At 47.1% G+C, this 24,630-nt stretch overlaps 2 protein-coding genes across 5 annotated transcripts in view; both read left to right on the forward strand.

Annotated features, from left to right (window-relative positions):
- The window catches only part of FAM117A (family with sequence similarity 117 member A), a gene marked incomplete at its 5' end in the record, with an annotated part of 40,734 nt that extends 36,966 nt beyond the window's left edge, over positions 1–3,768 (forward strand). The window contains 2 exons of the mRNA XM_080923538.1: positions 795–945; positions 2,634–3,768. Of these exons, the coding sequence (XP_080779664.1) occupies positions 795–945; positions 2,634–2,934 (452 nt within the window). The 3' untranslated portion in view covers positions 2,935–3,768. The remainder of the gene's footprint in view (positions 1–794; positions 946–2,633) is intronic.
- A 2,546-nt stretch (positions 3,769–6,314) lies between these two features.
- SLC35B1 (solute carrier family 35 member B1) lies at positions 6,315–13,657 on the forward strand. Of its 4 annotated transcripts, none has more exons than XM_080923542.1 (9): positions 6,315–6,697; positions 7,344–7,447; positions 8,030–8,160; positions 8,769–8,799; positions 9,312–9,469; positions 10,467–10,593; positions 12,060–12,166; positions 12,303–12,456; positions 13,365–13,657. In XM_080923542.1, the coding sequence occupies exons 1-9, from the start codon at positions 6,486–6,488 to the stop codon at positions 13,415–13,417; spliced, it is 1,077 nt and encodes a 358-aa protein (XP_080779668.1). In that variant the 5' UTR covers positions 6,315–6,485; the 3' UTR covers positions 13,418–13,657. The 4 variants fall into 4 exon arrangements, with proteins under 4 accessions (XP_080779668.1, XP_080779669.1, XP_080779670.1 ...); XM_080923543.1 differs by having other exon boundaries at positions 6,318–6,584; positions 8,055–8,160; XM_080923544.1 differs by having other exon boundaries at positions 6,524–6,584.
- The last annotated feature ends 10,973 nt before the right edge of the window (positions 13,658–24,630 follow it).

Raw genomic sequence — 24,630 nt, forward strand, 5'->3', positions numbered from 1 at the left:
AAGGGTCTCCTTGTCTCGTATCCAACAAGAGCTTCAAGGTAGTTACAAATTAGATAAGAGAATCTAGTCTCTTATTCAGGGTCCTACATGTTTGACCCAAACTGATTTCATAAATTTCTGGTTCTAAATCCCTAGATTCTCCCATGCAGGCCTTGACTTTCCATTTAGAATAAAGCAGGAATTCAACAAACACCCTATGTTAGAAAGCACTGTTGCCCACACCACCTGACTCGTTCACATGCGTCATGGCTAGTGAAGGGGACAGTCTAACAATATACACAGGAAATAAAACAGAGCATAGAATGAGAAGGAATAAGTATAAGAGAAACAGAGATAAAGTCAATATTTACAGCCTAGGAAAGAGCAATCACAGGGTGGAAAGAGAGAAATGTTATCCTCTGAGTGGGGCAGAGTCAAGGTTGCTTCTTGGAGTTAGTACAGAATTCCTCTCTGCAAGAAGGACTGGCTCCCCAAAATACAGATCGGATGGAGCTGTGGTGTTCCTCAGACATGGGTATTGGCTCTAGGAGAAGGCAGAGGACAGCAAGTATTTTCTGTATGTCAGAGGTCCAGGCATACTCTCGGCTCCTGGGAATATAGGATTGAAAGGCATCTTCTCCTCCATCAGTTCAACAAGTTTTGTCCCCTTTGGTGGTGCTACTGGGATAGGACCCATAGTCCCATAATGCTTAACAATGTTCTAGAGCTGAGCTGCACCTTTGTACAGAATCTTGAGCTGAGGAAAGTAGAGGTTCTCCTTTGTCTCCACTGACTCAGCCCTGCTCTCTCTGTAGCATCCTCTCCAGGCCACCCAGCCTTCCTAGAAGATGGCAGTCCGTCTCCAGTCCTTGCCTTTGCTGCTTCCCCTCGGCCCAATCACAGCTATGTCTTCAAAAGAGAGCCCCCAGAAGGCTGTGAGAGAGTTCGTGTGTTTGAGGAGGCCACGTGAGTACAGCCCATGGATGAGGCACGGGAGGGAGGGACAATATGGAAGGGGAGCCCGTGTTGTCCCACCCCTCGGGTCCTTCTTCAGCCTCCAGTCTCTCCAGTGTAGAGGTTGTCAACATCAGACGATCAGTCCCACAGATTTTCCATAATCAAACTTGTTGACATTACCTACTCTGAGCACTTAATTCTTTGCTTATCATTATCTCCATAGAAACCTGCTTTCTGCCCACATGCCAGCCACAGCGCAGTGGGAGCTGGAAGGGAAAGAGATCTGAAACCTAAGCCTTTTGTTCCTTCTATTTTTTTTTTTTTAAACCATCCCTGGGGAAAGTGTGAGGACTTGCTAGACCATAATAAGAGAGCAAGAGAGGAGAGAGAGATGGGGGAGGAGGGAGGGAGGGGGACAGAGACAGAGAGAGATGGGGGAGAGAGACAGAAAGGGGGAGGTGCAGAGACAGACAGACAGACAGACAAAGAATATGAATGAATGAGAGAATAAATACATACCAGTATTTCTCTACCCCCTGGCTGTTCAGTTCCAGTGTTGTAAACTTCCAGACAGACATTTCTAATTTGTTCAAGAAAGAACTTTGGAATATTCTCAAATCATATTGGATGGTTCAGAAGCCAAACACTGATCTCTTTGCCATCTGTGTGGGTTTGACTATGGTCTTTCCAGAGGCCACCCCAGTCCCCTAATCAGGCCTGGGAGAGCTCACTGTTTTCTCCTGCAGCTTTATGTTCGCTTGGGCAGATTCTCACTGCGAGTTGTGGTTTTGATAGCAGCCAGGAAATTTAGTCATGGTGTGGGAGTAAGGATTTGGCTAGGTCTGGATTTTGGGCATTAAGGGCACCATTTGTATCTCAACTGAGGGAGGGGACAACCCATAGGGTTAAGCGTTCTGGGGGGAAAAACCCCACTGTCAGCAGGTCTTTGTTACTGTTCCCACTGCTGCCTGGTGTTCTGACTTCTGGTCCTCTGAGGCATTGTGGAGGAACGAGGTTTTGTCCTACAGTGTGTGCAGGCTGGGCTTTTCTAGCTTCCCTCCCTCCCCCATAGAGGCAGGTGGAAGCGAGGCTGTGACTAGTCCCCATTCTGTCACAGACTCATGAAGCTAGAGCAGCCTCCCGTCATCTGCTAGCTTCCCACTCTGTTAGACCTTTAAGGAAGGTGGTATTGATCTGTTATTTCCTAAGAACTGGCCTTCATGTCGGTCACTTTCCTATTGGGAAGCTCCATATATATATATTTCTATTTTGGGAGTAAGAACCCAGGGCCTTGTACATTCACCCCTGGCCCAAGGGACATTTTTACTTGTCATAACTAGGGAGAAAGGGACATGATCCTGCTGGTATTTAGTTGGTACAGCCCAGGGATGCTGTTAAATGTTCTGTGACTTGTAGGGAAGTGTTCTCTACCAGGATCCCTGCAACAGGGAATCATTCAACCTTAGATGTGAATAGGGCTAAGGCTAAGAACCTTGCCTCAGGCAACACCCACCATAGCAGCAATGAGACCCAAGGGGCTCAAAAATGGCAGAGCTCTCCTGGTTTTGAACAGGTTGCTGTCCAGGCACCCTGCGGCAGTCACCCTTCCAACTCCCCAGACGCCCTGCGACAGTCTCCCTTGTTTCACTGGCTATTTTTCTTGTACTTATATGTCTATGTCTCTCTCCATCCCTTAGGTCCCCAGGTCCTGACTTGGCCTTCTTGACTTCCTGTCCTGACAAGAACAAAGTCCATTTCAACCCGACTGGCTCTGCCTTCTGCCCTGTCAGCTTGATCAAGCCCCTCTTCCCCACTATGGGCTTCATCTTCCGTAACTGCCCCTCCAGCCCTGGCTCTCCTCTTCCCCCTGCCAGCCCCAGGGCACCACCTCGGAAGGATCCAGAAGCTTCCAAGGCCTCCTCACTGCCATTTGAGCCATGGCAGCGCACCCCACCATCAGAAGAGTCCGTGCTTTTCCAGAGCTCCTTGGTAGTCTGAGTCCCCCAGGCCCCATCACACTTTACCATGGAGACTAGTGCCTTGGTGGTGAGCTCTTCATTAGCTTCCCAAGCTGGGGATGGAGGAGACCTTCCCTCTTGGCCTTTGAGCACTTTCATTTATTGTGTCAAAGCCCCAGGTCCTTTGGTGGACATCAGCCCCTCTAAAAGGGAGGAGACTTAACTCCTCCACTAGCAGCTAGGCAGCTCACAACTTACACTTGTGTACCTGCGGCTTCCCTCACCCACTAGAAGGTCTTGAATCTCCTAGCCCAGGGTGTGAGCACAAATGACTTATAAGAGGCTCTTGTCATGGAATAAGTTGGCTGTGACTGAGAGAGGGGAGATGCCACAGGCTTCCTGACAGCTCCATTTCTAGAGACACAGAAAGGCAGACCAAATGCCTCCTTTTTAGAGGAGCTGACCAGAGTGGTCCTCAGGGCCAGAACACTTGACCAATCAGCTGTTGGCAGGGGACCACGAGATTTCCCAAGTGGCATTTTCATCTCAATTTTACCCTGACTGAAGATTGTCTTAAACAGCATCCTAGCCCAAAATAGATAGTGGGAAGAGGGATCTGGCATTCCTCCAGGGGGCATACCCATACCCTCCACCTGCCCCAGGGAGCATATAGCAGCCCCATACCCTCTACCCACCCCAGGGTTGGATTGAATTAGAAAAATGATTATTTTTCTTGTATCGATGTAGAAACTCTATTTTCACCCAAAGACACTATTTTTGCAGCTATTTGAAGTTTGTATATTTTCCGTACAGCAGAGCTTACACGAAATTGAAGAATGTTAATGTTCAAGGTTTCTTATCTTATGTTTAGATGTTATTGTGGTTTTGTTTGTTTGTTTTTTGCAGATCTTGATTTTAATAGACCAAATAAATAAATATTCCAGCAGTTTGGGTTTTCTGAATACCTGGGATGGGAGGAGTGAGGTAGAATGGAAGGTACTGTATACATCACTTTAGCCTGTCTTCAAGAGAAGGAACCTCCACTCAACATAGAGTGGTCTAGTTGCTATATGGATGGGCCTTTCTAGAGACTCTTCACAAAGACACACTAACAGTAGTCTCATGAAGTCTTGTCTAGAATGGAGAACATGGTGTATCCTGCAAGTGGACATGGAAGTCACTAGGGAAGGGGCCCATCCTAACAAGAGTACCCAAAGGCTCCTGAGGGACACTGGACTTGAGAGAGCATGAGGACAACTGAAGGGAGACAGCAGGTACTCCTTGTACTGTCAGGGAAGAGAGACCAGGGAATGGCTTGCAGCTGAGGCAGCATTCAGTCTGTAGTTAACATGCCTATCTATGTTTCAGTGAGACTCAAGGCAAGCTTGTTCAGCCCTGAAGGGGACACAGAAACCATCCTTATCCTTTCACAGCCTCTCAGATGTAAGAGCTCTTAGGTGTTTGAGGAAACTGGAAATCGTCATCCCAGCATTCTGTTAGTGCATGGAATTTATGAAGCATTTCAGCAAAAAACATTTCCATTCTATTGGGTGGAAAGTTTACCCTAAGAGTACAATCATATCTGTCTAAGAAGATTTCATTAACACTCCCCCCAACCCCCAGGCCAGGCTATCCCAAGTACTAACCATTGGTTTTATAATCACCAGCAAACCAAATTAGAGGCTTTGAGAGAATATCATTGAAAATATGACAACCACTGGGAGAGAAGAACTACTCTGTGAGTGAAGGAAGGTCCAAAAGATTAAACAGTGTTTTCCAAAAAGACTGTACCAAGTAGGGGGGAGTAAGGATTAGAACCCTGATCACTTCACAGCTGGTGCTTTCTAACCAAAGAGCTCCTCTTTGGTTATCACCATTGATCTCACATGGGGAAACTCAGCTAGGTGATGGTGGTGGCAGTACATATACTTTTAATCCCAGCACTTAGGAGGCAGAGGCAAGTGGATCTCTGAGTTCGAGGCTAGCCTGCTCTACAGTGAGTTCCAGGACAGCTAGTGAAACCCTGTCTTCAAAATAAATAAAAACAAAAAACAAACGGGGAAACTTGACCCAGGTCAAGTGAATTGTTTGAAGTCCCAGTTGGTAAATAAAAGGCAGAAATGGAATCCAGACTCACCCAGTTACTGTTTAGTTCCCTGGAAGTGTCTGCTGATTCAGTAGAGTAAACCAAAGGGCAAGAGAGTAAAAAGTAAAGGAAATACTAGGCAAGGGACAGACCCTGTTTTCCCTTAGTCCTTCTAGCCCTGAAAGATGTCTGGCTTGTCCCCAAAGCCTTAGTGAGTCAGGTCCCCAGTGATGGGTGTGGTGCTGCCTGCCTTTCCTTCCTTTGCCTGAGGTTGTGCCAAAGGAGCAAGACTGTTAGAAGAGAAAAGCAACCCCAAGACCCAAGACTGCCTGAAAATTGGGACAGTTCTTAGGTGGGGGACTTGGTGACCTGGTGTTAGTTTTGCTTTTGCAATTCTAGAGAAGCAGGTGGAGACCCAACTGTTTAATCAGGGAGAAGTCCATGGATGAGACCAATAATAGGAAGAGGTGTGTGTGGTGGGGGTTGCTTCATTGGAGAGTTGGAAGGTCTTAAAGAAAATTTACTTAGTACTTGGAAAGGAGGTGGAGAGAAAAGGATTGTGAGTTCAATGTCATTCTCCTACATAGTAGATTCGAGGATAGCCTGAGCTACTTGAGATCATGTCTTTTTTTTCTTTTTTTAAAGGCATTTTTCAATAAACTTGAATTTTTCACCTCGAAGAGGTGAGGAAATACGATTAGAGTTGAGAAAATGTGATGACTAATAGTACTTCAAACTTGCACAGCACACTTTACAGTTTATAAAACAGTTTGGCAAACCTTAGCTCATTTAATCCTCAGAACATTCAATGAGTGACAGAGTGGTTATTAGTAATTACCCCTCATTTACAGAGTGAGAAAACTATAGCTCGAAATTTAAGCAACACGTACTGTGCTGCTCCTAAGCGATAAGAGCCCTGATCTATCACGGAGTCTGCCCAGTGACTCCCAGTCATGAAAACTAAGTGAAGTGTCCAAAGAAGACCCCTGCTTCTCAGCCAGGTCTTGAACGTAAGGTAGACAGGGTTGGAGTCGCTGACGCTAGGTAGCGGCTAGAGGGCGCTACGGCTCTATGAAGCTTAGGACCCAGCGAGGCCTGACAGACAACTACAAAAAAAAAAAAAAAAAAAAAAAAAAAGACTCTCTCCAGGCCTCACGCCTCTTTCTCCGCCCATCTGTCTATTTTCGCTTTTCGTAGCCAATTAATAACATCCACATACTTGTACGTCATCACTATACGTCGCATAATCTCCTAGGCCTCCCCGCCGAGCTCCGGGTAGTAGGTGTCCTAGGCGTTGCCTGATCGGAAAATCTAAAAGATGAGACATTAACCTCGATATGGCTGACTTTTCTGGACACCAGGAATGGCGCGAAGGTCATAAAGCCTGCTTTCTTTCCTAGAACGCTCTTGCCGGGGTGGGAGGCATTTCCTTTGCGGAAGCTCTGAGCTGGCATATCTGGAGGTGGCTGCTCCGGCCTAGGTGCCGGCGGTCGCACGCAGCTCCTATGAGGTCCCTGCCGCCGGCCGGCGATGTCCGCCTGGAGCTTTCGCCTTCGCCGCCGGTACCGCTACCTGCTCTGAACGGATCTCCGGCCGACTCGTCCGTGCGTCTCATGGCCTCTAGCAGATCCCTGGTGCCTGACCGGCTGCGCCTGCCGCTCTGCTTCTTGGGTGTCTTTGTTTGCTATTTCTACTATGGGATCCTGCAGGAGAAGATGTGAGCAGACCCTTGAGGGGGCAGGACTGTTAACATCCCCCAGCTAGGCCCGAGATCCAGTCCCTACTGTCCATTTTACGGTCTAGCCTTCGGGCTTCCTGTGTCTGGTACAGGTTTCCCTCTTCTCCGGCTCGGCCTTCTGACCTTTTTTTGCACCCTGCTATTATGCATTGCTAGCTGAGCATCCTTGTAATTCTAAAATTCCAGGGCCCGCCTCAGTAGTTTTGGGACTCGATTCTTTTCTTTCTTTAGATATTTTTACTTTTGTTGATTCCATGAGTGTTCCGTGGCCTGAACCAGGTGTTTTTTTCTTTTCTTTTTTTAAAGCTTTGAGGTGTTTGCAGACCGTTAATTTTCTTGCTCTCGGTCCTGCTTTATTTTTCAACTGGGGATACTTCTGTTCCACTGTCTGACTTTTCTTGTTGCCTCTATCTGTGTCTTTCCTTAGACTTTGGTATCAGTAGGTTGGCATCTAGTTTTTAGGCTTAAATCAAATCTGCCCCTCTGGGTAAATAAGCTCAGTAATCTTTACTAACTACAATAAAAAAGCATACCTCCAAAGTTTTCAGTGGCTTTGAACATACTTGATGACACCGAGTGACACATACCAATCTTCCCCTCTCCCCTTTTATGTGTTTCATCTTAGAACAAGAGGAAAGTATGGAGAAGGACCCAAACAGGAGACATTCACCTTTGCCTTAACTTTGGTTTTCATCCAGTGTGTGATCAATGCTATGTTTGCCAAGATCTGTGAGTACCTCATAGTAATTTGTTGGGTGCACTCTCCTTTCTCCCATATTCTGGGTATAGTCGTGGATTCATCTTTAAAAATCAAAGTTTTCCCCATCTCCATACCCTTGAGTATTTAAAGAACTTCTCTTCAGACTTTAAAGCCAGTGGCTGTGAAATGAGATTAAAATATTAGGCCTCTAAATTATACCAACTTTTGAGTTAGAAATGACTGGGCCTTCTATATTCCAAATCCCTGTTGAAAATACTTAGAACATTTCCCCCTTTATCCCTTTGACTTTGCTTTGTGTGTCGGCTTCAAACATGCCTTTGTTCCTATCAGCAGAGTTAAGCCTTCCTTTCTTGAACTCAATGAATCCCTACCTTCACACTGCATGTGGTCATGTTAGGCTTAAGGGAAACTGGGGAGATGAATAATTTTCAGAGATTTCCCAGCTTAAGAGGATAGAAATAGCAGTCTTTCTTGACAGGCAAGTTCCTTTCGTATGGCCTCAACTTTTTGTTTAGTGGTCCATCCTTGCCCCACCGGGTTTCTCTTGTATGTTTTGTTTGTTTTTGTTTTATTTTTTTGTCTTCTCCCAGTGATCCAGTTTTTTGACACTGCCAGGGTGGATCGTACTCGGACCTGGCTCTATGCTGCCTGCTCTGTCTCCTATGTGGGCGCCATGGTCTCCAGCAACTCAGCACTACAGTTTGTCAACTATCCAACTCAGGTGAAATCTCAGGGTGAGATGAGAGTTGGCTCAGAAATTGTGTGGATGGGACTAAGGGGATCTTCCCTTATCTTTCCCTCAGTAGCTCGGTTGGTAGAGCTGACTTAGCATGAAGACCGGTGTTCCATCCCCAACACTGCATGAGCCAGGCAGGTGTCACATGCCTGCAATCCTTGCACTAGGGAGGTATAGGCTGAAGGATCTAGATCTTAGAGGCTCAAGATCATGTTCAGCTGTAGCAGTGTATAGGGTTCAAAGCCAGGCTGGGCTACTTGAAACTATGTTCAAAACAAAACTGGAAACTATACTCAAAACAAAACTTGAAACTATGTTCAAAACAAAACTTAAAACAGTGTTTAAAAAAAAACAAAAAAAAACAAAAACCACCTTGGAACTGTTCAAAATAAAACAAAAAACCAAAAAAGAAAAAAAAAGGAAGGAAGAAGCATTTAAAGCAGAGAAAGAGTGAGTGTAGAGTGTAAGGTATAGAGTTGGGGCACAGGTTTGTGTTTGGCCAGGTCCAATGCTTAAGCCTCTTAGTGTAGCAGTTAACATACTTCCTGGCACACCACAGATGCTCAGGAATTGTTTGCTCACTTTTATTTTAGGTCCTCGGTAAATCCTGCAAGCCAATCCCAGGTAAGCAGAGACATTGAACTCCATCTTCCTCTCTCTCCTCTGGGTGTCATCATCCCATTGTAGGTCTCTCTTGTGTCTTTCTTGTCACTGGTGTTGCTTCCTGTGGTGTGCACAGGCCATGTGGGAGCCAGAGGCTGACCTTGCCTACTCTGTGTCCTCAGTTACTGTAATGTCCCCCATGTTTACATTGTCACCACAGACCCAAAATCCCATCTGGGCCAGAGATCTCTTTCTTTCAGCATCTGGTCTTCCCCTCCTTGTTCTCCACCCTTTCCAGGTCCTTCTGGACCTTTGACTTTTGTCCTCTCCCTTCTCCACCTATCCACTACTCAAGCCCTGTTGCTCAATCACCTTTATCTAGGTGCCAGCCTGACACCCTCCCACCTCACCCTCTGTAGGGTTTCTTTCTAAGGCGTTTCTCCCTCAGTCTTGACGTGGCTCTCAGGAGGAGGATTGTTGGGATCACTGACACCAATGGAACTTGAGTTTTACTGTCGTTTGTTTTTTTGTAGTTATGCTCCTCGGGGTGACCCTCTTGAAGAAGAAGTATCCACTGGCCAAGTACCTGTGTGTATTGCTAATTGTGGCTGGCGTGGCTCTTTTCATGTATAAGCCCAAGAAAGTGGTTGGAATAGAAGAGCACACAGTTGGCTTTGGAGAGCTCCTTCTGGTATGCAGTCCTATTGTGAAACAGCCTTTTCTAGCAGATTCTACCAAGGACAGCCCCAACAAGGCAGGCAGAAGCCAAGGGAGAGTGTGTTGACCCCTGACTCTGGCTCTGCTATGGCCACAACAAGAAGCCTGAAATATTTAGCCATAGCTAAGAAAACTGCTGGAGAAAAGTACTCTTGAGGTCTGTGGCTAGATCCTCGTGAGCTCAGAGATACCCAAGAGCAGAGGAGGAAAGAATGGAGTGTGCTTCCCTAGGTTTCCAGGCAACAGAAGCCAGACTTAAATGAACAGGAGCTATCACTTAATGTTAGGTCCTGTCCAAGTGCTTCATGTCTTCGTTGATTAACACTTAAACCAGTCTTCTAACGCAGGCAGTATTATCTCCATTTTACGAGTGAGCAAACTGAGGAGAAGCCAACTCACTTGACTGCTATCACACACTTAAGTGGCAGTCAGGGTTCCAGGCTAGGCAGTCTGATCCTAGACTCTGGAGTGAAGTCGTTCCCATCCCCGCCCCCCCACAACCCCCACCCCTCTTTGAGATAGGGTTTTTCTGTGTATCCCTGGCTGTCCTGGAACTTGCTCTGTAGTCCTGGCTGGCCTCGAATTTATAGAGATCTACCTACCTCTGCTTCCCGGGTGCTGGGATTAAAGGCATGTGCCACCACTGCCCAGTTATTACTGAGCCAGAAAGACAGCCTAGCTCCCTCATTCAGTCCCTGTGCACCAGTTTGTTGGCTTTGGCATTGAGAACTGGTGGGCTTCCTGCTCTACTCTGATTATAGCCCCATTGTGATACCATTAGTGTCCGGTACTTTCCAAGAAAATGACTGGCATGGTCTCTCTATCCCTACATCTGACCACAGGCAACTATAGTTCTGAGGACTCTGTCTTAAGGTAGCAACTCTTTGAAGTGCCTGAGGGGAGATCTTGTGTCCTGGGTTAGGGAGGCACCCTGCTGGCCAGCTCACTGCTGGCTATTTTTCCTTTCCCAGCTCTTGTCTCTGACCCTGGATGGACTGACAGGTGTTTCCCAGGACCATATGCGGGCTCATTACCAAACAGGTTCCAATCACATGATGTTGAACATCAACCTTTGGTCCACGGTCTTGCTCGGTGCTGGTAAGGAGCCATTCTGCTGTTCTGTGCACAGGTCACCAGAGGGCAGACTGCTCTCTTCCAGTTATCCCTAGCTTGGCTTCTAGTTGTTAACTGTGCAGGCCAAGGGCCTGACTTGATGCCATCATGCCCTACTGTCCAACGCCTGAGGGAAGGACCAGTGCTGGCAGTTCTTCTCTGCCTATTTCCAACACTACAGGGTAGACATGTTCCAGATGTTGAGAAGAAACACAGTGAAACACAGATAATCTAGGAACAGTCTTTCTCGTGAGGCTAATGACATGTGAGTATAGTTCTTACTGACTTACGAGTACACTGAATGGAGTTCACAGATGAAGGTCTTTGCTTTGGAGTCAGTGATTCCTAACTTTCTCAAGTCTGAGCACATGAAGGAAGTATTTTTCATGTAGCGCACTGGGTTAGTGGAGAAGCCTATTGGTAGCTAGAGGTGACCAATTTCAGGAGCTTCTTGAACTGCAGACTTGTGGGTCACTGTCTGCCACATCTAAGGATGTCTGCATTTGATCACTTTATTAATTGCTGGTCTTGTTTTTAAAGATTTATTTCTTTTATATACACTATCTTCAGACACACCAGAAGAGGGCATCAGATCCCATGATAGATGTTTGTGAGCCACCATGTGGTTGCTGGGAATTGAACTAGGGAAGCCCTCCTTTCCTCCCCTTCTCCCACCACTTGCTTCTGTGAAGGTGCTCCCTTTCCCAGTCACCCTTTTCACCTCAGTGCCTTGGCATTCCCCTACACTTGGAAAACACACCTTCACTGGACTAAAGGCCTTTTCTCCCATTGATGCCAGACAATGCTATTCTCTGCTACATATGCAACTAGAGCTGTGGGTCTCTCCATGTGTGCTCAATGGTTGGTGTTTTAGTCCATGGGAGTTCTGGAGGGTTTTGTTGGTTGATAATGTTGTTCTTCCCATGAGGTTGCAACCCTTTCACCTCCTTCAGAACTTTCTCTAGTTCCTTCATTGGGATCCCCGTGCTCAGTCCAATGGTTAGTTGCAAGCATCCTCAACTGTATCTGTATGATTCTAGTAGAGCCTCTGAGGAGGCATCACAGCCAATGTTCTTAACCGCTAAGCCATTTCTCCAGCCCACTAGATTTGGTTTTTACTTTTGTTTTTTGAGGCATTTTTCACTCTAGTTCAAGTTAACCTAGAACTCAGAATCTTTCCGGTCTCAGCTTTCCAAACTCTGAGATTATAGACACAAACCAAACATACTCAACATGGCAATCACTTTGGCAAAAGAAAATCACTAACTTTGAAGCTTTTCTGGGAAAATGTTGATTTCTGTAACTAGATAAGAGTTTGAGAAAGATTCATACCAGGCCAGAATAAACTCCACATATGGTTCTTCACCCAGCCACCCTCATGATATTTAGGCAGGCTACATACAGTGTGTAGGTAAACATAAGACATGCTGGCCACCTCCTGGTCTTTTTAGGGATCCTGTTTACTGGGGAGCTCTGGGAGTTCTTAAGCTTCGCAGAGAGATATCCAACCATCATCTATAACATCCTGCTCTTTGGCCTGACCAGTGCCTTGGGTCAGGTGAGTACCTTGGAGAGGCAGCTTGGCTTCCCTCCTGTGTCGTTCAGAAAGAAGGGCTGGGAGCAGAGGGGATTGTAGTTAGCCCTGGTGTCTGTGGTGATCTCAGAACTGCTCGATTTCACACATTTTCTCCTAGAGCTTTATCTTCATGACAGTCGTGTACTTCGGTCCCCTGACCTGCTCCATCATCACCACAACGCGGAAGTTCTTCACCATCTTGGCTTCTGTGATCCTCTTCGCCAACCCCATCAGCTCCATGCAGTGGGTGGGCACCGTGCTGGTTTTCTTGGGTGAGTTCTACCCAGAGCATGTGCCTGCAGGGGCCACAGAGGGAAAGCAGCAGAGACCTAGCTTGTTATTTTAGAGCAAACTTCCTTAAAGGAGAAAAGGAAGCATTCTTTGTAATGCAGCCTTCCTCCTGTGCATTCCATCTTAGGGATGTCTTTTAATGACATGGCTTTAGGATCCAGAGTGGGACAAAGGCAGGTATTTACTCCTCTGCTAACCTGTGGTGTTATATGAGAGCTGAAAGAAATAGCTGCAAGTTTGATTCTGTTTTTCTCTTGCTCTTGCTCTCTCTCTTTTTCTCTCTTTCTCTCTGTGTGTTTGTCTGTCTGTCTGTCTCTGTTTATAGGCAAGCTATAAACAGCTGGGGCATTTTAATTCTGATTTTTCTTTTGATGTTGGTGTGGGTGTGTGTGTGTTACCAGTGTCTTAGTGACTTTTCATTTGTTGGCATTTTCTTATCTTTGAGGAAGTTATATATAACTAGTCATCCAAAGTGTGTTGTACCCAAAGTGATACACACCTTTTTTTTTTCTTCTGACGTATGTCACTAACCTGGTGACTGACTGTGCCAGGAAGTCCACAGCCAGTGAATAAGGTTAGCAGTTACTCTTGGAGGACTCCAGCACACTAAGGCAACAAGCCGTACCTGAGCGTGGCTCTAGCCTCGGAAGCGATGCTCACCTTGATTCCCAGCACTTGGGAATCAGGCAGACAGACAGGACTATGTTTACAGAGTGAGGTCCAGGAAAACTCAATCTATATAGTAAGACCCTGTCTCGAAACAAACAAAAACAAAACAAAGTTTGTTGTTTCTAAAGCCCCATCTTAGGGAAGCTCAGCTGGTTCCCTTAGATTGTTAGTGGCTTCATGTCCTCCCGAGAAATGTAAGCAGCTTTTCTCCTTTTCATAGGTCTGGGTCTTGATGCCAAGTTTGGGAAAGGAACAAAGAAGACCTCCCACTAGGAAGACAGAGGCTTTCTCCACTCCAAAAACACTTAAATTATTATCTCCAACAGTGACATCTTGGAAAATGGACTCAGTCACGATAAGAGACTGGGTTCCAGTCTTTTTATAAAAAAAAAAAAAAAAAATCAAAGGAAGCAAAATGGAATATTCTAAGCAGAGCACCTCGGGTTTTACAAGACGTGTTGCTAATTTCTGGTTTTGCACAGACCTGCACAAATAAAGAAAGGCAAGCTGGAAGTGTGAGACCCTGCTGCTGCTCCCTGGGCTGGGCGGGGTGGGGCTTGGCGAGACAGGGTGGTAAGCCCCCCCCCATGAAGCGCACAGAAGTGTGAGCAGGGGGAGCTCTGGGAGTTGGCAGGATCGAGCCAGCAGCCTCTGTTCCCATGGGCGAGCTCTAAATATGCTGAGACAGGTGGCTGGCCCTGAGAGCCAGAGGATGTAAAAATCACTTCAAAGCAAGTCGGCAAAGCACAGTGGCAAAGGTGTGTTCTTAAGGAACACCTTGAGGTTGAAATGGGCCCAGGACCTCAGAATCTGCTGGCTTTTGTCTTGTCCCCCACTGCCACCTCAGCCAAAACTTCACCCAGAATCTGTGCATGAATCATAAATGTGTTTCCAAGGTCCCTGAACATGCTTTCCCCAACTCCCTCCGCCCCCCTCCTCCTGCCCACCAGGCCCCTCTGGGAGCCTGGATTCATTCCTTCTATTCCCCTACCCCCTTCGGCAGAAGCATCTCAGTCCTCTGCTGTTCTAGCGTGCCAAGGTGTCACCATGCCAGCTTCTGCCTGTTGAAAGGGATGCTGGCGGAAGGCAGGGTGGCTGAGTCCTGGCTCAGAGCAGCTGTCAAGTGCTCTGGGTGGTAATGGGGGGAGAAGGAGGAGCATGGAGCAGAGCCACCTGCCTTCAGAGCTGGATCTCAATCCTCTGAGGACCAAACTTTACACATGAAAGTGCATTGCCACCAGCTGCAACTTTCCCTCCATCTGTTGTGCCCCCCCCAGCCCCCAGATGGGAGCCTGGCCTCCTTCCTGTGTGCTGCTTCCATGACACCCTCTGCCCAGCCTCCTAAACCCTTCTCAAACTTCCTAGGGGCTGGCTATCACAAAGCACCATCTCTAAAGGCTCCCTCTTCTCTCAAACTCCTTCCCTTGGGCAGGTTTTAAATCCATTGGGTGGAACTGACCTTTTCTCCACCCCTTTTCCTTTTTCGTCATGCAGAAAGTTGTTGGTTCCTCTGCTGCACTCGCCAGTGCCTTCCTGGGGTTCTCCCGTGGGTCAGATGGCAGTTAGATCCTATGGGCAAGTCTAGGGCCCCTCAGATGGCCAACATCTGTGTCTACTGTTGTAGCAAGAAACATCAGTTTCCTGGTCGTCTAACTTGCCCTTTCCAAACCTTTCCCCATCCCCTTCAGCTTTAGCTGTCTCGAACGTGTCCTGCACCGGTCACTAAGACAGACTGCTTTCAGCAGCTTGAGGTGAGAAGGCTCATAGGATCAGCTTGTGTGTTTGGGAACCCAGTTCCTGGGTATTCCTGACTGCTTCTGGTACCACCTTCCATGAGCATGCAGGAACTTCAGTGGTAGCTAAGACTGGTGCTTGCCTCTAGGAGGCTCACGTTCTAATAGTAAGGCTGGAAAACAAACCACTACATCTCAGAAACAGGAAGGTGTCCGGGCAAGGTGAGGCTTGACTGCTGTGTAGGAAGATGAAAGCCTGGACAGATGAAAAGTGCCTTTCAGCTGCCTCGCACTCTTGCCCGATTTGCTCTCAGTTAATTTCAGTGAGAGCGTGTGGCAGGACTGTGGTTTTCAGGTGGGGCAGCATTCTACTCAAAGGTACCTAAGAGCTAAGCTGCCATCTCGTTCAGCCTGGCATGCTCACATGCTGGAGCATGGGAACCGAAGACCAGAGTTGACAGAATCAGTCCTATTGTCTCTTACAGGCCCAATCCTGAAATACCAGGCAAGTTCAAACAGGTGATGTTGATCTGCTAACCCTGGGCAACCTGATGCCTCTGGTTTTGAAAGATCAAAGGACCTTCTCTGCAGTTAATTCTCAGCTCTGTGCAGGAGGAACCCAGCCTGCGGATGTTCCTAAGCCCTGTGTTCTGACCAGGGCTGCACTATACTTACCTCTGTTTTGGTCAAAGCATCAGGTCCCTTTCTCCGTTTGGGTCTCTGTGCTCAGGCTCCTGACCAACCAATTTTGCACTTTGGCCTACAACAAGGAATGGTGACCCACAAGTGCTATTTGGGGTACAATCTTAGAAATTGCTACTCGAATCAAACAGGAAATTTTTAAAAATTATATTGCTTTCAAGAGGATGTAGAAGGGCAGGTATTAAGCATTACTGTAGATCATGCATAAGGAACAGATTTTGTACCCTCGCTCCCCTGTCACAGACTTGCAAGGAACACTGGACAAATGTCTGGTTTTTAGAGATGGGAGAACCTAGGAGCTGGAAAGTTAGGTGATCAGCTGTAGGCTCTGGTGTGTCTTCCAGTTGTAGTTGTACCCTGGACCTGGGCCCTCCAAAGGAGGGATGTGAAGCCCCTCAGGAGGCCCATTGCCTTCAATAGCTGGTTCCACTTGTCAGGGAACAGTTTGTTTTACAAGCAGAACTGGTCATTTTCCCCAGATGCCCTGGCAGAGAAATTGCCCCCCAGGTCTCTGTGGGATCATTCAGTCCTTCCCACTGAAAACAGAGCAGCTGTCTTCAGGAACAGTGAGCTCACATGTTTACAACTCTCCTGCTTTCCCAGGGCTCTTTAGGCTGTGCCATTTTATCCTTAAGACACTCCTGGGGAGAGCTTGGGCCAGAAGCAGCCTCCCACATCTGAAGTTGGAAGCCTGAAATTCATCAGCTGAAGATTGAACACAGCTAGGCTGAGAGCTAGGGGGCTGGGGTGCAGCAAAAATAGCCTGTTTTGTTTCCCTATATTGGGTTATATTGGGTCAGGGACTGCTTTAACTCTCAGCAAGCTGAGCTGGTGGATCTCAGCTGTGCAGCTTTTTGGACAATTCCTAGTATAACTTCCAAAAAATTTGGGAACTGACAACAAATACTATATAAAAAACATTTATGGCAATATATAATTCTACATATAATATATAATGCTATAATAGAATACATGGGATATAGATAATATGTATAATACTATAATCCAATATATATGGATATGTATAACTAAATCTGCTATAGTTTGTTTTATTATTTGAGACAGGGTCTCGTCTAGCCCAGAGTGGCTTAAAACTCAAAAGTCAATATGTAACTGGGACTAAACTAAACTCCTCCTGTCTAGGTGATAGAGATGACTTTGGGGTTAAGGGTACTTGCTGCTCTTGCAGAGGATTGACCGTGGGTTCCCAATACCCATGGTGTAGCTTATAGCCACCTGTGACTCCAGCGTCACAGGATCTAATACCTCTGGCTTCTGAGAGCACCCACACTCATATGCACACACCCCAACACAGACACATACATATAATTAAGAAACGCAAACTCCTGTCTTTACCGCTCAAGTGCTATGATTACACGGTGTGTAATGCCACGCCCAACAACACCATTACAGTTTAGAAAAGAATATTTTAGGGAAAGCCTATTTAATCCGTTCCAAAGAGAATATAACCATCCCTCTATCTTGATGATAAATTCAGTGTTCAGTTGTAGAAAATGTTGGACAAAATGTTATTCTCTGTAGACAGGTCTGGTGGTAGATGCCTTTAATTTCAGCTACTAGTGAAGCGATGGTGAGTTGCAAATTCAAGGTTACCCTGGGTGAGTTAATGAGAGCCTAACTCAGAAAAATGGGAAAGGAGAGGCAGGGCATAGTTACCGATCCTGGAATCCCAGCATTTGGGAGTTGGATGCAGGAGGATCAACTGAATTCAAGATCATCCTTGGGTCCACAAAGAGTTCAAGATTAGCATGGGCTACATGAGACTCTCAAAAGTTTTACATAGCTCATGAGTGACTCTGGGGGTGTGTAGAGCTCTTACCTGAGCATGCATGAAGTCCATGAGATTGCTAGCATAGCATAAAACCAGACATGACAGAACATGTCTGTATCCTCAGCATTCTGTAGGAGATAAAGGTGGAAGGACCAGAAATTCAATGTCATCTTAACTAAACAGCAGGTTGGAGGACAAGAACAAAGGGAAGCAGGGACTGGGAATATAGCTCAGTGACAGAGCCTCAGGTTCAATCCCCAGTACTGCATAAATAAACATGGTCTCTGATTAGATATCGCAGGGTATCTTACTATGAGTGTTCATGTGGCGTCGTTTTCAGTTTGAGCTAGTACAGTGGCTCACTTCTGGTAATCTCAGCTGCCGAGGGGCAGAGGTAAGAAGATTGCAAGTTTAAAGCCAGCCTAGGCAACTTCCCAAGACCCTGTCTCAAAGCAAAAATTAGAAAAGATCAGGAGTGTAGCTCAGTGAACAGAGCACTCACTGAGAGCAGTGAGTGAAGCCGTTCAAGCCATAGAGCTGGAAAACTAAAATCCCCTGCAATTTGGAGGCCATGTTCCACAATGCACCCAATCCAGCAGAGGCTCAAGGTCAGGCGTGCTGAAAAAAATCTAAGAAATTGACCTGAGATGAAAGTGTCCATAATTCAGAGCAGTCCGGGAGCCCTAGACCACCTCCCCTGGCCTCAGCCCTCTCTATGGGGCCACGTGGAGAGTAAGCTGTGGAGACTACAGGGCCTTTTCAAGAAGGGCTGTAAGGAATCTCCCAAGGTTCTTCCTGAAACCTCCCTACAGTATGCTCGGACTAGCTTTAGTCACAGGGCTCTCCTGTGTCATCCAGAATATTCTGGAGAGAAGCCACTGCCTTGTTTAAGTCATCTGATAGGCATGATCCTCAGACCTACAGCTAGTGAGCTTGGCATAAGCCAATGAGTTTGCCACTGGCAGAGAGGGTGGGAAGGGGACCCAGAGGAACTTGAAACTTTGAGTGGTTCAGTCAGTGCAAAGGGGCACAAGGAGCTCCAGGGGGAGGAGAAGCCAACGGCAGTTCAGGTGGCAGCTCCTGCTCACAGAGATACAAGCCCTCAAGTGTGGCTAGCTGTTTCTGCTACCCCTGAAGCTCGCTTTTTGTCCAAACAGGCAGACACCCTGTGACTTCTGGGAAAGGTAAAAGGGAAATGCTTCAAGCCATACACCAACACAAAGGATATGTTGCTTCGGCCCACTCTCAGTTTTGGTTGCGGCATCTGGACACTCAGAGCTAGCAAAGGTGGCATGTTTCAACTTACATTTGACTAGATGTCTTTCCTTTGACCTAGGATTCTGAAATTGCCACATTGAGACCACACACTGCAGGTATTCTGTACATGAAGGCTGGGAACTCCATAGGGAGAGGGGGCTTGGAGGTGGGGGATGGGCAAGCCCAAGCAAGTTATGGAAAAGGCTCTATACTCCCTTCAGATTCACTGGGGGGCTCAATACACAAGATCCATCATCATGGGGTTCCATTAATTCAAAGGGACTTCCCAGGCAGGCATGGTGCTTCATGCCTTTAATCCCAGCACCATTTGGATGGCAGAGGCAGGCAGATCTCTGTGAGTTCAAGGCCAGTCCAAGCTATATAGAGAAACTTTGTCTGAACACACACACACACACACACACACACACACACACACACACACAAACACACACAGTGATTTCCCAAGCAGAGCAGTGTAACTAGCTAGGCAGCACTGTGGAATATGTTAATTAGCCATATGGGTGGGGGCAATGAGGTTGAAGGCATGGATACCAACCACAGCAGCCCATCCGGTTGAATTTCCAGTTTCTTTCTGGACCCTCCATATCCTCTCCAGGGCTTCCAGGTTGAATGAATGAAAATACAGGCTGCTTATCTCACGTTGTAGTTTCAGATAAACAACACATTTTTGGTATACGTCTCTGCATCCCAATTTAGCCAGCATTCTATATTTTATCTGGCATTAGTCATTATCCAAAATGTTCTCATGCCCCCCCCCCCCTTCTTAAGGAGGTGCTTTCATTTTCATTCAAATCGCAGTTCTGTGCTTCAAGGTACTTTTTGTTCAGGGCCAGATTTTTTATTTCCCTGGTGGCCCAGGGAAGTGCAGTACCAGATTTTATCAGCAGGGAGCACCACTCTCCTAGATGAGATTCTCCAGCCGAGTTGCTGGGGGCTTCAGGAAGGGACAGGTGGGGACAGCGAATTGAAGGTTCTATTTGTTGCTTCTGTCCTCCCCCTGGAGCTCACATCTCACCTCAACACCCTGCCAGAGCTATTTCTGTGGATCAAGAACCCGATCCTGTCACTTGGCTCCAAAATCACTTCCAAGGTTCCACAGTTACCTTTTCCATGCAGCTTAAAAAGCCCTTCAGGATCCCACTGGTGTCTATTTTGCCTCCATCAACCCCTGCTACTTCCAGCCTGCTCCATCCCACCCACCTCACACTCCCAGCTCTCCCGTTCACCAGGAACTATTTGCAGCTTCCCCTGTATGATATTTACTGTCGTGCCTTTGTGCCCAGTGTTCCCTTTGCTTGGAATCCCCTTTTCCATTTGGTACTTTCAGCCAGTCTGCTCATTCAACGCTGCAGTGGTGTGCGGCTCAAGGGTTGACTGATCTGTCTTTCTCAAAATAGTTAACTGTTCCCTCTCAAATTCTCCAACGACGGCTTTCCTGTTAAGGGTCCTAAATCCTGACACTTGCCCAGTGGCTGCAGAGAGTACACATAAAATGAAGTAACGGTTTTAAATCAGTGGGGAAGAGGGGAGTGTGAAGGGGGTCAGGATGAACGTGTCTGTGACTTACTGAAATGCAGGTACCACCTAGAGGGTGCAGTAGCGCTTCTCCACCTCTGTTCAGTGACATTTGTCGTTTCAAGAGAAAATGGAGGGTGGCAGATGTATGTAGTTCAGTTGGTAAACTGCTCACCTAGCATGAACAAAGCCCTGGATCCCCAGCTTATCTAAAACCCAGACATGGGGGTGCATGTCAGTAATCCCAGCACTTGGAAGACAGAGGCACAAAGACCAGAAGTTCGAGCTCATTCTCGGCTACATCATGAGTTCAAGGTCAGCCTGGACTACATGAGGCCCTGCCTCAAAGAAATTAAAGGGAAGAGGGGGGTGGAGGAGGCAGAAGAGGAGAAGAAGAGAATAGAAATGGTTTCTTCAAGAATTTTCCCAGTGTTTGTTTGATTCTTCGCTGGCTTAAAGTAGAGATGCTTCTGACCAGATGCCCTAGGTGGCCAGGTGGCCAGGTGGCCAGGTGGCCATCACCTTTCCTATAGTGGTTCCATCAGAGCCTACAACCAGTGTAGTGATTCTGTAGGCTTTAACTGCAAGACTGACCAGCTCACTGCAAGTGTTCAACAAATACTTGTGAAAGAGAAGGAGGGAGGGAGGGAGGTGGGAAGGGAGAGAAGGGAAGAAAGACAGGAGACAAGAAGTGACAGTTTGCTGATCGAAGTTCTTACTGCCATTGCTTTGGGCATAGAACAGATGGGACACTGAGTTTATTGCTGAGTGTATGTGCATGTATGTGTGTGTGTGTGTGTGTGTGTGTGCGCACGCACGCATGCACACATGTGTGAGTTCTCATGTTATCAGGTGTGACAGCTGGAAAATATGTCTAAGGACCATCAGCTCCATTCTCCAGTGGGCTCTCCAGCTAAGCCCTTGTCGTTCTGGGAAGGTGGGGGCTGGGAAGAAAGCAGGACTCACGGTGAACTTCCTGGCTTTCCTCCAGGACCTGCAGCTGCCTGAAAGAGATGAGAGAGAGTTCATGTAGGCTTTTGGTACCAACTGATGCATCCTCAGGGGAAGGTGTCTGGCAGCTGCTGCCACCCACTGCCTACACACCGGAGTGCCCACTGCATAGCAAACAGTCTAGTGGGTCAGAGTTAAAAAGCTTTCTCTTCCCACTTGTCCAAAATGAGATCATCAAAATGATCCCTCACCCTGCGTTGGGTGTGTGTGTGTGTGTGTGTGTGTGTGTGTGTGTGTGTGTGAGATGTATGAGTGATCAAAACTTCCAAGTGACAGTGAAGGCGGGGGTGGCTCACACTCCTCCTCGTGGTCCCCAGAAGCAGAGCAGTCAGTTGACCCCGCCATAGTCTGCTGCTTTTCTGGAAGGCTGTGCTTTTCATCTTGAGAAGACGCTGCTTCCTGCCCACACAGAGAAACCCATATGCATTCTCATTGCCCCAGCGAATAAGGGCATATCTTTGAGAAAAATAGATATCTGAGTCTTCCAACGTCTATTTTATCTTCCAAGTAACTGGATCATTCAAGAAACAGAGAATCCATCTTGGCCCTAAAATGTCTCTGGAGTGTTTCTGAATGGGGTAGAGCAGAGGGGACTGGGGCAGTCACAGTAGACTGGAGTCACTCTCTAGGCTGGACTTTGCAAGCATCTGCCCCATGCTGTTCTCTCTAATGAGAGGAACTTTGAAAGGTAAAAACTACCTGTAGCCAGACTCAGCCACTCAGCACATGGCAGGAAGGAAATATTGTAGCAAGCAAGACTTTCCTGGAAGCAATCCCTTGGGCAGGCTACTCTGGCTTGCCCAGGCTCTAAGCCTTTGGTGTGGCCCTTGTCCCAGAGTGGCAAATTAGGCAAGGGTGCTCAGAGAACTGTGGTCCTCGATGCGGTGTAACTATAGTACCAGGGAAGGGGAGGGGGAGGGAAAACTGGATAGTGAGACAAAGATCCTGAACTACGACCTCTTCCAGTTTGCAGCATCCTTTAACAAGGAATACGTTTCTTAAACTCCCAGGGACAGGGATGGTAGCAAAAGCAGGATCTGGTTTGTTTGTTTATTGTTTATTTATTTATGTGTGTGTGTGGGGGGGTATGCATAGTTGTGTGTGTTAGAGACCAGAGGACAACCTTGGGTATCATCCCTTAGGCTTTTTATACACGTTTTCTTGGTGACAGGGTGCCTTACTCACTAATGATTCACCAAATCGGCTGGCTGGCCCATGAGTTGAGGGATCTGTCTGTGCCTGCCGCCCCAGCAGTGAGATTACAGATGCATACCATCAGGCCTAGCATCACCCTTTTTTTATGTGGGTGTTGGGGCTCGAACTCAGGTCCTCATATCTGCAAAACAAATACTTTAGCTACTAAATCATCTTCCTAGCCTTATCTATTTATTTGAATATTTATGTATTTTATGTGTAAATGTTTGTGTCTCGGTGTATATATGTGTTACCACGTGCATGAAGTGCCTGAGGAGGTCAGAAGAAACACTGGAGCTCATGAAACTGGAGTTATGGGTGGTTGTGGGAAACCATGTGGGTGCTAGGAACTAAACCTGGGTCCTCTGCAAACACAGTAAGTGCTGTTAACTACTAAGCCATCTCTACATCTCCCTATATATTTGTTGGACATGTTGTTGTGTTACGTAACCCAGGCTGGACTCAAACCCATAATCCCCTGTCTCATCCTCTCACATGGCAGGGTTATAAGAGTATACCATGATACTCCTCTAGAAAGTCTGGGTCTTGAATCACAGAGTAAAAATATTTGCTGTTGCATTGCCCAGACATGGTCCATTCTGTCTTTGTCTTTCTCCCCTTTCATTCTTCCTTCCCCTCTTCCTCCTTACTTTTCTCCCTCTTCTATCTCTCTCTCTCTCTCTCTTTTTTTTTTTTTTTGTATCCCAGGCTGGCTTCAATATCGCACTATGTATCCCTTGCACTTATGATCCTCCTGTTTTTGTCTCCTGAATACTGGAATTGCAGATGGGTGCTAGCTAGTATGCCTGATTTCTTGGGTGCTGGGGATTAAACCCAGGGCTTTGTGTATGCTGGACAGTACTCTGCTAATGAAACTGCATCTACAATCTCCTTCTTCCTCTCTCTTCCATCCCCTCCCTGTTTCTTTCTAGACAGTAGACAAAACCTCATTACATAGTTCAATCTGATCTGAAATTCCCAATCCTCCTGCCTCAGCCTTCTCAATGCTAAGATTTCAGGCATGTATCACCATGCTTGGCCCAGCTCTCATTGTAGTCCACACATCTAGATTTCTAGTCACAACTCAGGACAGGACTGACCACCTCTCTGGGGCTACCACCTGAGTCTGACCTACTTTCTGCCATCTACTCCACTTGGATTAAAGAGGGTTACCTGCATCCTCTCTTTCCCTTCCCTCAACCCTTTCCATCTCTGCCGCCCCCTCCCCTCCTTCCTTGGTGCTTCCAACCCCTTTCCCAATAGCCTCCCTCCCCACACTCCTCCTGTGCTCTCCTCCTTCTGCTCTGCAGTGGCCATACCAAATCCTTTCCTTGGCACAGGCTCTCGACTGCCCTGCTGGGTTCCTCTCCTTGTTTCTGCACCTTCTGTCCAATTATCCCTCTGGCCAGGCTGCTTGGGAGCCCTTCCCTCTGGCCATCCTGCCTCCTTCTAACGTCTGATGATTAATTTCCATTTGGGGGTGGGGCTGTGGAAACCAATTTGAAAAAAAAAAAAAAAAAAAAAAAAAAAAAAAAACAAAAAAAACTGGAGCTGTTAGGCAAGCTACTCTGTGTTTGGCCCTGGCCCCGAGACTCCAGCAGAGCAGAGAGAATCTCAGGGAAGGTGACACCACAGGCCAGGTCATTAAGGGCCACAGGATCTGGTTTTAAGGAGAGTAAGATCAAATGCTTTTTAGAATCAGGCGGGCCCCAAAAAACAAGGGCTGGTAATGGGAGGATCCGAGGCTCGTCCACAGAAAACAAAGCTGTGACTCAAAGGCACCCTCGCTCATCCACGTTCCTGAGTTTAATGTCCTTGGCTTGGGAATTAACTTTGAGGCTTTCCAGCACAGATAAAAATAGGTCTCATAAATGCCATCACGGGCACTTTCCGATAAGGTGGCCTTTTAAGGGAAGCTTGGCTCCCTGCAGAGGGTCTGAGTCAAGGAGCCTTTTGGTAGAGTTCCTGTTCCCAGAACTGGCTAAACAATGGATGCAGGAAGAGGAAGCTAATGGAAGCGGCTGTGCCCCAAAGACCAGAGGCACGCTCTGGAAACAATCGGGGGTACTCCTTCGTTCGTACACTCAGCCCACATGCCATTTATCTGAGTACCTGCTTGTGCTAGGAATGCTGTAGAGTCACAAAAGAGAGGAGGAAAAAAAAAGGGAACCCTTCACCTTTAGGAGTAACCATTTTGGTGGTAATATGAGGGAGGAACCAGACAATGGAGCACAAAATGAGAATGCAGAACAGGCAGGAGA

Source organism: Micromys minutus (assembly GCF_963924665.1).
Source record: "Micromys minutus genome assembly, chromosome: 10".
NCBI classification, from domain to species: Eukaryota; Metazoa; Chordata; class Mammalia; order Rodentia; family Muridae; genus Micromys; species Micromys minutus.